This window comes from Carica papaya, chromosome 8 (genome assembly GCF_054855325.1).
Source record: "Carica papaya isolate Zhongbai chromosome 8, ASM5485532v1, whole genome shotgun sequence".
Taxonomy (NCBI): Eukaryota; Viridiplantae; Streptophyta; class Magnoliopsida; order Brassicales; family Caricaceae; genus Carica; species Carica papaya.
This window is the reverse complement of record NC_142316.1, coordinates 26,430,878-26,444,928: the sequence shown is the minus strand read 5'-3', so window position 1 is coordinate 26,444,928 and position 14,051 is coordinate 26,430,878. Positions and strand designations below refer to the sequence as shown.

General features: G+C 32.3%; 1 protein-coding gene across 1 annotated transcript; it reads right to left on the bottom strand.

The window, feature by feature from the left end:
* Positions 1–11,812: 11,812 nt before the first annotated feature.
* On the bottom strand, positions 11,813–13,665 carry LOC110817086 (uncharacterized). The gene has a single exon (XM_022045482.2). The coding sequence runs from the start codon at positions 13,457–13,459 to the stop codon at positions 11,885–11,887; it is 1,575 nt and encodes a 524-aa protein (XP_021901174.2). The 5' UTR covers positions 13,460–13,665; the 3' UTR covers positions 11,813–11,884.
* Between the last annotated feature and the right edge of the window lie 386 nt (positions 13,666–14,051).

The following is a 14,051-nucleotide window of genomic DNA, read 5'->3' as shown; positions in this document are numbered from 1 at the left end:
TAAATCTACTACCACTAGAACCTACATTTCCTCTAAATTTCTGCACCTTTCCCTTACAGTCCCCAACTTCCAGTACCTAATACATTTTCAGTCAATCTCGGACATACCTACCTGTACCATTCCTGTTAATATTCAGCTTAAAAATTACATCAACCAACTCTAGAAACACAACAATATATTTTTAGCTAACTTCTATGCATTACCCGACCATTGGTAGGTCAAAACACCCACACAACCACCCCAAAGACCTGCCAGGACCTAAATAGAGCAATACACACGCACACAGTTGCCATGTTGACAGTTTGAAACCTCAGCCACATATTTCACATAGCTACGACCATTCATTGACCTCATACACATATGCAACTGCCTGTAATGGCCTTTCAAAATACCATCTCATGCAACACCGACCCTCCTTTGGCCACACACACACACACAATCGCCTTTATTGGCTACTATACACTCACGCCACATTCTCAGAACCTGCCTTACAATATATTCCTCTCCTTATCGGCCATCCTATGGCCACACACACACACAATTTCCCACACACACACAAACTTTTTAGAACATACATTACCGCATATACCTACCTATATTGACCATCCAGTGGCCACACATTCACACACAATTGCTCATATAGGTCACCGCACACACACAAAAAACATAATTACCGCATATACCTACCTCTATTGACCATCCAGTGGCCACACACATATACATTCTCCAAGATGCAGAGCCCAACAATTCCTCACGATTACCCACCATACCTTGGTCACACACTCACACAAATCTGTCTATCTCGGTTTCGTACAATTTAGAAACCTCACTTAATTAATTGCTAGATTAATGTGCTGAATAATTAAAAATAGATGAAAAATAAATAAATAAATAAAATAGGTTATCCTAATGATCCATTTGAGTTGGAGTACTCTAGTGAGTAACATTGGTAAAGTTATGGTTTTGGTTAAGATTAGAATTTTTTTTCATGAGTTTAATGGTTAAAAAATATTAAAATTAAATAAATTAAAGAACGACATCATGATAAGTAGAGAATATGAGTCAACTCTGTCACTACTCTTCTTAAAGAAAATATAAAATTTATTAAAAAAATAATTACATATCAATTTGAATCAATTGGAATTAAGCACATGATCATAGTCATAATACGCGCCAATAATCCACACACACACAAAAAAAAATATATTCAGAATTTAGGCTATGGTGGAAATAAAAGTAGATTTACACATTTCACACATAATTTTATTAATTTATTTAATTTTAAAACTATGAATTTGTTTTTCAAATATTAGAAAATAAAAGATAAAGAAACATTGAATTTAGGATATAATTAAGTTAAATTAAAATATTATATTCATTTTAGTTTACATTATATTTGTATTAAATTATCATTCCTACAACATACTTGAAGAAATTTTGATTAAAAAAAGAGTACGTAATCCTCCTTTCACGTGCTAATTATTGACATGGTCTACTCCAAGTTATTATTGGAATTAATTAATTTAATTCCCTCCAAATTAGTCAAATAACATCTAACATCACATTCTAATTGTCTTTTTGGATGATTATTAATCATATTCTATCTTAAACCAAGTTAATTAGTACTTACTGAATTCTTATAAGTATATAAATCTATATATATATATTTCTATACAAAAATAAATAAATAAATTACCAATCATTCTCAATTTTAAAATATAAATATTTCCGAGTTTGAAATGAAACTTATAGTTGAATGTAAGGAGGTGAGTCTGATAATTACCATCGTCGTTATTAAATTAGAAAAACAGACACGTACCAAAAAAACAAAAAACAAAAAACGAATTTGGAATTTGATTGATAAATGATAATTACTCATCGCCTAACTTTCGTATAACAACTTAATTAATTACGTATAACAATCAAGTCATGTGAAGTGACCTTTTCTTCTGTTTCCATTCGTATACAACTTTAATTCAATGGGTCACGGCCACGTGGCATCTCTAATCAATTATCCAAAACATAATTAATACCCACTTGCTATCTCTTATTTGATAATTAAATCAAATTAAATTATTAATCCCCTTTCCTCCGCTAATTATTGCTAATAATTGTTCTTTTTTCTTAAATAAATAAATAAAAATGTACTGTTTAATTTATAATACTACCTTCTCTTTGGCTGGAATAAGAATTCGGCCAGACATGTTGCGCACACATACATTGTAATATAATTTTGTTATTATTAAATTATTGTCTTGTATTATATACGGTTTATAATTTTATAATCTAATTATATAGTTTATAATTTATAATTAATTAAAATTAGATTTTATTTTTATATTTTATATAATTTAAATAAATATTATCTAAAAATTTTCTATTGATATAATATTAATGCATTATTTATTATTTTTTACTTTAAAAAATAATAAATTACCATGATATATATACATATATATATATATATAGATTTATTTAACTTAGCGTTATGGACTTCTCAAGTTGACGTTGAAATTTAAGTTCAAAGATTTCAGCAAATTAGGGAGAATCATGTGATGCAAAAAAGACTCGTGAAGCCGCCCGTGAGAATAAATTGCGTCATCCCATTGGCTCGCGATCTTTAAATCGTCACCGCTAATTTTGTAATAAAATGTTTAATTCATTAATCCAATCATTAGCTTTTATTGCTGAAAATTATATACTTACATATATGTGTATATATATATATATTATATTATATCTACCCAATACGGGTTTTATATAGGAATTGCATTTATAAATGAGAATTAGGAGGCGTGGGGGGAAGATATAATATTGGAAAAGTCAAAGAGAGGAGAATTTAAAAATTTTTGAGAAAAAATAAAATAATAAGTTATAATTTTTTGGGACCATTAAAATTGGAAAGAAAGCTACAGCTTGCCTTTATTTACTGGTAATTATAATATATATTTTAAAATCTACCAAAAAAAAACAAAAGAATTCTATAATTTAATCTAAAAATAATTCTTAATTATCCAAAAGAAATTGCTGGTCAGAATTTTAGCTTAATTCAAATGAAATGTTAATTTATTAAGATTTCATTTATTGGATTTCGTTAAGATCGTAAATGGTGATTTCCCATAAACACAAAAATGAAATGACTACACGAATTTATTTTTTAAAAAAAAATAAACCAAACTTTGACATCTTCCAATTTAATTTTGTGCGGTAAGACGTGGCAGCCTTGGAAGGTGTCGGTGGCTTTTTTTTATAATGGAATATGAATATAAACAAACCACACTTCTATGCAAATATCTTATTGCAACACAATTCCACCTCATTTTTCACTTATATATATAGCTAACATATGTTTTTTTCTTGCTCCCCAAACAATAACGAATTGATGACAAGAGAGAAAATTGTACATAATGCTTCTGTATAGACAACTACGCTAATACTACGTGGTGTATAAAATTTTGTTGTGCTGCCCATCGAGTTTAATAGGTGGATTAGGCTATTTTGTCCTCGAGCAAGCCAATTCTAGCAAACATTTGGTCTTTCCATTAGTGTCATATTCTCTCCCATATTAGGCTCGATACACTAGTCAAGGATCACTGAGGATTTTTAAATAGTTTGATAATCAAGAGGGAGTCGCTGCAGATCTAGGTGTTTGGGAGTGTGTGCATCTTGGTGATGGTCACCGTTAATCGAATTGCTTCTGCTTCAGCAAGTAGTGAATGTTGATCAAATAACTTTGCAGATCACATATGCTTTCATTTACTATCTTCATCAGCTAAAGCCACTCCAATGAAGAAATGTTCCTGTCTAAGCGTTACATCATATATAAACGCTAAAAATTTGTCTCTTTAAATTCTCAAGGGGTTAGGCCCCTTTGAAGTTTGGGATATGATTTCTCATATTGAATGGTAGAGATGCTTTACTGATACATTCCATGATGTTGACTTGAGTTTTTCACCTTAGTGTACGATTTTATTTCTCGATAAAAGTAGCATGTCTACCATTATAGGCATAAAGTAGTCCTTACTTAAACAAATTACCTTCTTTGGTATTACACCTCTATTTATCTAAAAGAAATTATGGTAAGTCTTCTATATAATTATGGTTTATAGAATTGAAAATAATGCCTTATGTTTCATTGAGTATAGGTTATATATATACACATACAACATGAGAGATTAACGATCAACCAAATATTTTAATTTTTTTAATTATCTAATTTATTACATTGATTGTCAATCATCTAATTCGTGATATTTGTTGTCAATTAACTAATTTGTGAAAATTTGTTGTCAATTACCTAATTCAAGCAATTTGATGTCAATCAAATTGTTATAATAATTATAAAAATACACAATTAATTAATTCCTCTAATATGATTAAAATCATCAAAACTTATTCCTCATGGAAAATCTAGCCATAGAAATTGACTAAATGGAGAAAGACATTATTGTAAGTGTCTTCTATAATGTCATATGTATGATAGAAAATGAGATTAGATAGGTAGTTAAGTGATAAGCCAAGGAGGCTATGGTATATGACCCTTCACCATAATAGTTTATGTCAATTTTATAATTGGGACTTCCAAAGTTGGTGTTAAATAGTAATGTTTTGAGAACTATATGCATTTGATTTAGTGTTTGCTATTAGTAAACAACATAGTTAGTAGCTCGATTTGGTATCAAAAGAAATTTAACCTCACATATCCTCAACATTTTAAGTTAAGGAAATTATAATTTTCATGATTGTCTCCACAATAACATGGGAAAAGATTTGGAATACTATGGTGTTCTTCCATATGTTCTACTCTTCTTCCATTAGCTAGTTGACAGTGGTATATCAATGGAACACTCTATAAGGTCTAAAGTCACAAATGTAGGGAATTAATGGCTCATACAATATGGTAGTTGTATTTCCATTTCCAATTAATCTAAAACATTCATTTTTAAGTATTATTTGTGTTTTGAGAATGCCTTTCCATCAGGGGAATCTGTTGTTTTTTGTCATCTTAGGTGATAGAGGTTCCTTATAGATCTTTTACTATGAGGAAGGGGACCCATGTCTTGGGGTTTTCAATCATCAGATGTCATCCTAGTTTTATGAGAAGAACAAAGTTGAATTTTTTTAATTTTTGTGCTTTAAACCACTTAGCTTTTTGGGCATACAATGCTTATCCCATTGGATTGGGCAGAATCCATGAGAATGGTCATTTTTTACTCCCCACAAAGATCTGCATATAACTTGGTTCAACTCTTCAATAATGCTTTTACACAAAAAAAAAAAAGATTGAATTAAGTATTGCATATAAAACTGAGCATAAGAAAGGGTTTATTGCTTCGAACCTATTATCTTCCTCATTTTTTCTATCAAATCCCAAAAACCATGAGTGGAAACCCTTTGGTCTATAAATGGCACACTTAAGTATTTTCTTTTGCTACTTAATGTATTTAGGCCAAACAATTCTTGTATTTGTTTCTATAGGGCACTCCTCATCATCTTGCTAAAAAAAAAAAGGAAAAACTTAGTTTTGTTTAAAAATTGCCCTAAATAAGAGTAATATCTTCTCAAGCAGGCCATGACATTTTCAATATTTTTTGTGTTACTTTGTAAAAAGATCAATAGTTCATCTAGAAAATTAGGTAAGAAACAAGTAAGACATATGGTTTGACTTTAACTATAATGATTCCTTTATCTAACTTACCATGTAAAAAAAGTCTTAAGAGAGCTTTGGTAAATAAGATAAATAGTTATGGGTTCCTTTCTTTCAAACCTCGTTGTGGGAAAAAACCTTTATATGTAACCTCGATTGAGGTAATTTGATAGATAGGAGTAGTAAAACGTTGGATAGTGATTAAATTATTTTATTTTAGAATCCCATATTCTTAAGAATGCATTGTAAGGAGATCTGCTCTACTCGATCAAAGACCTTTCTATGTCACACTTGATTGCTATCAAACCTCTTTTTTCTATTTCTTTTGTATATAATGAATAAGTTCATAGAGATTATAATATATTGTCTTGAATTACTCAGATTTTAATGAAAGCTTATTGATGAGGTGAAAGGGCCCCCACAAGTGGTCATAGTTAGAGAACAAATATTTTTAAGATAAATTTGTAATTGATTTAAAGTGAAAACTACTTCTCTCAATTAATTGGAAAAAATTGGTGTCTCATGTTTTATTTGTCCTAAAAATGTTGCCTGAAAATTTTGTTGATATGTTAACCAATTATTTATATTAATTTTAATAGCCATCAATGAATTCATTCATATGCTTCTTCATTGTCAGTAAGTGGAAACATCTGGTGTTCATTGTGAGTTACCCATTTTTCACTACTTTATTATTTCTAGTAGATTCCATCTCTAGATCAACCATTTATATAGTTACTTTTGTAATGCAGCTTCTTTGTTTAGATTATTCAGGTTAAGTTAAAATTACTAGATCTGATCTATTTTAGTGGACACATGTTTGTTCTTAATGTCTGTGGGACCACGATATGATTTGTGCCACTTAGCGAGAATCATTTTGGTAGTTTTAATTTCCGATAATACCAATGCATTGTCAAGCCAAGGATAGATTATTCCTAAGAATTTTCGACCATAACATATATGAGGCATCCCTTAGCGAAACCAGTTCAGATATAAATAATGTCTTGGCTTGTTTTTTAGATCATGAAGTGGTAATGATAAGCAGGTTATGGTCTGATAATGTTATAGAACCATGTAAAATTGAGACTTCTAAAACAAACATTAACAATGGATGATAACTAGGGTTATGTCAAGACAGGCTTTTAAATTAGCAGCTCCAAATCTTATTTGTCAAAGTAAACAGGTTATACATGAAGCAGAAATCAATAAGCTTTAAGCTAGATTTCCCTAAAATTATTAGAAAATGAACTGTCATGATTTTGGCCCTTGGTTCTTTTGGGGTCACTTAGAATCTCAGTAAATTCACCAGTTAATAGCCATACTAAGGTAATGGAGAACCCTCATCATAGAAGCTAGTCCCTAAATCTCTTTTTAGTGGTGTGATAAGGAGGACAAAAAACACATGTGAGTATCCATTTTGGTGGGAATATGAATCATTTGATTAATATATTAATAAGGTTAACTCCTGAAAATGGATTGGTGTTACTGTCATTAAGGTCTTCCATACTAAGTAGAGTCTGCCTTTATGGTTATTGGTTGGCCAAAGTTCGAAATGATTGTACCCTAGTCTATAGCAGGCTGATGCCATTATATTTATATCTAATTTATTTGCTGACAAGAAGATCATGTTGTGTGGTTTTTAGTAAAACCCTTAATTTTTTAATTCTAGAGGCATGGACTAACTCTTTACAGCTAGTTGCAATAAGCTTCATGACTCTATTGGAGGCACTAGGTCAATCTCTTAGGCCTTTAGATAAGTGAGAGTTGATAGGGAGTTCATTAGTGTCAATTTCAGTGCTTATATTTTAATCTTTGTGTTTGGCAAGTCGAGCCATCTTTTTCATTTTAATGTGTTTTCTATGTGGTCTTGAAGATGGTTGATGTTATTTATTCCACAGTTAAAGTAAGACTAGTTCAAGTGAATACTTTTGAGTGATTTGATATTCTAAATTTGTTGAGATTGAAGACTCCTGTAATAATGCCTCTTTAGGAGAAGGGTGCATGGGTGGGTAGGCCTCTCTTTTAAGTCCCTGAAATGAGTTCAAGTTGTTTATTGTATGTATACTACTTATAAGAGTGGGGTCAACACTATCAGTTATAGATGTGTTTGCCATATTATTTTGAGTTAATGAGGGGTAGTTGTTGTATGAAAGGTAACTTTTCAGGCACCATCAACTCCAAACAACCAAGATTTCTTATTTGATTAAGAATCTAATATTGTAGGTCCTTATAAATGCTTATTGTTTGTACTTCCATAATATTTAATTCGTTAACATTGGTGTGGATTATGTATTTTCTTTGAGTATATCTCGTTTCATCTATTCTCTTGCTTCTCGTATTACTTTTTGAGAAAAATTAATAATATCGACTTTGAGCTATGGACCAAAAGGTTTAAGAAAATTTTGTTTTAGTGATATTATTAGAGTTTTTTTTTTTCGAGTAGATGGTAAAATCATAACTTACAATGCCACAATAGTAGTATATTTTTTATAGTCATTCATATTGAAATATAACCAAATTTCCCTTTTTGTTTGATTTTTAAATTAAGAATCCAGGAATAAGGGCTTTAGATAAGTTTTGTTCTCCTTTAATTCTTAAGTGGTCCATCCAACATCTAACTTCATCTGCTTTCTTGACCTCAAGCAGAGTACTTATTTTTTGTATAAGTTGAGCCACTTTAAATTTGTTTATTCATATTAATGCAAAACCATGTAAAGAAATCCAATTCTTTAATTGTGATGTCTAGAGTATAAAGTTTGAAGACTAGTGAGACACCTTTTATGTTACAAACACCTTTTATTAGGGTAACATCCTTTTAACCTACAATAGGGAATGCAAAGAGGATTATGTTCTTATAAAGTATTGATTTTTAACACCAACGACTAATTTCCAGATGGTATTAATGTGTTTTAAGACCAGTAGAAATAGGCTTAATGGTGAAGATCTTACAAACTAGGCATTTATCCCATTTATTTTCCCAAAGTTCACCATTAGTGAGAGGGAGCATATCTTCACATGACAACTTAGTAGCCTTGTTTATGAGTAACTGATGTAGAACCTGGGATCAATAATGCAATCTAAAATCTCACATATACATCAGCAACCAGAAACTTAAAATCGTAAGTAAACCCTCCCAACTTGACCTGCACATAATAAGCGAGTAAAAACCAAGGTTATAGGGAATCGTAAATAAAAAACTAGAATTAAAAAGACGTTATGAGACTTACTTCGATAAGTTCCAATTCCTAGCACAACAAGCCAATTGAAGAAAGCAAGAAGAACACTAACCATATTTGATTCTGCTATGGGAAGAGCATGGTTGAGAGCATGGAGGTGAAAACCCACTCACCGATGCAGGAACTACACCCAAATAAGAAAGCTCGAGCTATGTTTCTCTTTAGGGAGGTTTAAAAACTTCCAGTTGGATTCCAACGACCTACAAAAACAAAGGCAAAATAAATGAATAAATCGATCATAACAACCAACAAGAAACCAAAATGAAGAAAAAAAAGGAAAAAAAATTCCTATTGCAGGAACACACTAAACTAGAGAGGGATTCTTCTTGGTGCATGGCATCTTCAAGTCTTTTGGTTCTATTCTAGGTCTACATTAAATAAAGAAAAGTTCTAAGTAATAAAGGAATGAAGAGAAGAATGAAGAAAGTGATTGGCTATGAAGAAATAAAGTCCTACCTAATCTCCAATATCTACTTCAATCATAATTCTGAAAAAATAATATGTCCAAGCTGCAATATGCAAATTAAAAAAGAGACAAAGTTAAATATAAATTCAAGACCGAAAAGTAATCAAAATGAGGAAACCGATTGAGAGACTTAACTACCCAAGGAGAAAACAATTATTTAATTAAGAGTTTATATTTTGTTTTTAATTAAATTATATTTTTTAATTCAAATTAGGATTAAGAGTTTTATTAGGATTCTGGTTTTCTTATTTAAGTTCATTGATGATGGTCAGCTCTATAAGTAGAGGCCATCACCCCTTCCGGTAATTAAAATTCAAATTATTAATAAAATTTAGGTATTTTTATTTTAAATTTCCAAATTTTTAAGAGTGAATGAATGAATGAGTTTTCGACTGGTTTGTTACACTAGGAATTAGAATCTTTTATTGAGGTAAGTTTTATGGCGTCTTTTTAATTCCAGTTCTTTATTTCTTTTTTTATAAACTTGGTTTTCACTTTATTGTTAAGTGTGGGTCAAATAGGGAGAATTTACTTAATATTTTGAGTTTCTAGTTGTTAATGTATATATGGGATTTTGGATTGCATTATTGATCCAGAGTTCTATATCGGAAACTCTATATCTTGTGCAGATGACTTCATATCTATTTATGAGATGAACCTATCAACTTGAGGAGGTTGGGCTTAGGACAAAAGCTTGGTTTATGGGTGGAGTAAAAAGTCAGTTCGATCTTGATGTAGAATAAGAAATCAAGTTAGATGGTAGTAGGGTTAGGATTATTGTTGAGTATTGAAAAGTGAAGCAAGGGTAGTCAATTATCGATGGGAAAAAACGCGATGAAACTTGGTTTATAGAGGTGGTGGGGAATCGTTTTGATGTTATTGTAGAACAAAAGATACAGTTTGAAGGCAATTGTGGCTAAGAATGGAATAATAGTGTTGTGGAGGTGATGAAGCTTGATCTATGGATGTGGTGGAGAATCTGTTCAATCTTGATGTTGAACTAGGGATGGAGACTGAAGGTGATGGGGCTAGGAATTGTTGCCAAAAATTGAATATTGGTGCAGCGGCAATGAATTGTTGATAGAAAAAATGGTAATAAGGACTAATAGATCCTTTTTATACTTGATGCAGACCTAAATATAAGCTCTGAGATGTTAAGGCAAGGAATTGTGAATGAGAAGGGAAGAGCTTAGGGTCGATGAACTTCAGACAAGGAGAGGTACCTCACAAGGTAGGAGGACTATAAGTTTGGAGTTTTTTTTTAGTATTTAGATATTTGTTTATACATATAATAGTTATGGCATAATTATGTGTTTTAATTTCTTATAAATTTGATAGCAAGATGCTTTAATTTAATTTCCCGCCTTTCATTTTCAGCATATATATATATATATCATATTAAAGAAGAAATAAGTGTAGCAACGTGTTATGGTTAGATTATGAAAATAGGATTGTAGTAGTTATATATTTGGCGTGTCTAACTTATCATATTAAGAACTTTAAACCATTATTTTGTCTATCTCTCTCTCTCTCTCTCTTTTTTTTTTTTTTTTGTATATACGTATCATTTGCAGGCAGACCAAGTAGATTAATTACATTTCATTATATACGTGCATGTGTATATATATATATGTATTTATGTATAAAGCAGACAAGTAAAGGGGATTACAAATATTTTAAACTTGTTAGGACAACATTGTTCTTTTTGTTCAATTTATAGGATTAAGTTAATATAAAAAAAAAAAAGTTGTAGGTAGAGTAATAATATCTTAACTTAAAAAGCTAAAATTTAAATTTAATCTAACTTGCTTCAATAAACTTATATTCAAACATTAAAAATTATTATATTAAATTACTGGTGCACATGCATCGATTGATAATGGCAGCGAAGTAATTGGCATGCAAATATTAAAATAAATAAATAAAATGCATTTAGTTAATAAATGAGTTGGTTGAGGAGGAGGAGGGAAAAGATAGCAGAGCATGGGTTTACCTTCCCCCATTTATTATTATTTAAACTCAAATGGGCTTTACTTTTACTTTTTTTTTTTTTACTTTCCTATTCTTGCTTCCGAAATCAGCTATTTACTTTTACTTTTATCCTCATTAATTTTTGAGACCATCTTTACTCTTTAATTATAAACCCACCTGATTTCACAATCTTCCCTCTCCCCTAATTTTCCGCTCCTTAATCTCATCATTATCGTCACGCTTATGAATTTACATGGTCAAATTTCTAACCATATTTTTAATTAATTAATTAATTAATTAAAACAATAAAACTACAATTCTAGTAACTGAATCAGAACAAAATATAATCAAGGCTGCTGCTAATGGGGAAAATTTTAAGGAGGCATACACATATATGTTTTTTTTTTTTTTTTTTTTTACAAATTGCGATAACCAAAATAAGAAAGTAGAAAAAAAAAAAAAAAAAAAAGGAAACCAAAGGAAAAGGACACAAAAGAACACAAAACTTTTTCATCTATTATTCTTTTTCCTATTTATTTTCTCTTCTTTTCTTTCTCTTTTTCTCTATCAACAATCTCTATAAACAGAAGATTCTACTTCAGAAGAACATAACTGCTTCATAACCAGATAATTATAATGACGATTTCCACTATGGACTACAGCGTAATCTCCCCGCGAAGAATTTGAATCCAACCCAGTAATTGAACTCGTCCCTGGTATCAACTCACTGCCAGTTATTAAGTTTATGCCCCTAGTTATGTGCTCATTGCTAACAAGTTGACTCATTACTCCAGACTCCGTCACCTGGTTCTTCTTGTGTTGCATTGCAGCTCTAACAATCTCAGTCAACATGGCATTTGATAATCTCCGAACTCCCCTAGCTCCACCCATCACAATCCCTGAGTTCACGTGTCGACCCGACTGAGTTCTCTCCGAATTTTTCTTCCCGTGCTTGCTTGAGCCAGCCTCTTGCTTTAACCATACATGAACTGACTCGGGACTGTGATTCCTGACTCGGCCGAGCGGGTCACTGAGTAAGACCGAATTCTTAACGTCGACCAACATTATGTGCTTGAAATTGCGACGGACTCGACCGAGGAGCATCGGGTAACAAGCCCACCTTCTCAGACTCATCGGCACGTGATCCAAAAACCCGGCCAGAGAGTTCTCCGAGTCCAACTCGTTGGATTCGAAACCAATCACCGATCCGTAATTCAATCGAGGAGACTCATTCTCTCCTTCCACTGAGTTCGCGCTGTAATTTCCTCGACTTCTCCTGCCCCATATAGGCTCTGCAACTTCCTTCTTAACGGGCTTGACGAACTGAGCCAAGTCGAAGCTCAATACTGAGTTGCGACTCGTGATATTAGATTGTTGATATGCTTGGACGAGGGCCAAGAATGACTCGTTCTCTTCTTGAATGACACCATGGAATCTCGAAGCAGCGGAAGACGAATCGAAAATGAAAACGACGTCGGATTTTGCGGTGACACCAGACCTGTGCAAAAGCCTGAGAAACAAGCGCATTTCATCTTCACCGACATCTTCGACAACATGACAGACCAGGAGATCGTTCATGGCTTTAGTGCCGCGCCGGTACAGAGTGCCCATTCCTTGCAGAGCAAAGAACTGCGGCCTGTTGTCGGCGAATTCCGGGGGCCTACCCCGGGGATTCCTGCTCCACATTCCAAGTGAAAAAGACGAAGAGGGAGGAGATTTGATGGGGTGGTCTGATAAGAATCTGCGAGGGGGTTTGGCGCTGGGGTTAATTGGGATGGTGGGTTCGAAGGTGGAGATAGTAAAGACAAAAAGAGTTAGGAAGAGGAACAAGATGCAGATTGAGATGGTGGATTGGGCTTTGGTGAGGAGGAAACCGGAGGAATTTGTTCTTCTGAGGAGTTTTGCAGTAGGGTTGGGCTTGAAACACGGAACAGGGGGAGAAGAAGAGGAAGAGGAAGAAGAAGAAGAAGAAGAAGAAGAAGAAGAAGAAGAAGAAGCGGGATCATGAACAATGGAATTCGATTTGGAGTTGGAGTGGTCCTGAGGGAAGAAGACTAAGAGGAAACCCATAATCCGGTTATCAGTGGTGGAAGTGGCGGAGCTCTGGTTGCTGCTCTGAGTTGTCTTCTCCGCGAAACCCATCTCTAATGTCTTTCTTGGTTGTGAGTCTGTGACTGTAAGTTGTTGTTTGGTGGGGTGGGGGACTGAGTGGGGTTAGGGTCAGGGATGGATGGACTTAGAGCGTGAGAGTTTGGAGTGGAGGAGGCGTTTTCTTTTGTCTTGCGTCAATGGGGATGCTCCGTTTTCCACTTACCTTCTTATATTTTCACTCTTGAGATTCTTGGGTTTGTACATATATATGTATATATATATATATATATATCTCTCTCTCTCTGTGTATGATGTAATGTATAAGAATAAATAAGAAAAAGGGAAAAATTATAATTTGGTCTATATATATTTTCTTTCAAATTAGTCCTTTCTTTAATTTTTATAATTAAAAAAAGAAAATTGATTTAATCCATTCCCATTAATAGAAGCCAACGCCATTAATTTATATGTCATACATCCATGTCACTAACATATGACACCTTCCAATTGGTTATGTATGTTATTTTTGTTCAAATTAATTCTTTTTTTTTTTACTTTTTCATTAAATTAATTTTTATAGTTTTTAAAAAAAATTTGATTTGATGTTTTATTATTAATAAAAATTAACATTATTGACTTATCA

What these genes read in the sequence shown, in the direction of transcription:
- LOC110817086 (XM_022045482.2), bottom strand. Translation starts at nt 13,459, where the DNA reads ATGGGTTTCGCGGAGAAGACAACTCAGAGCAGCAACCAGAGCTCCGCC.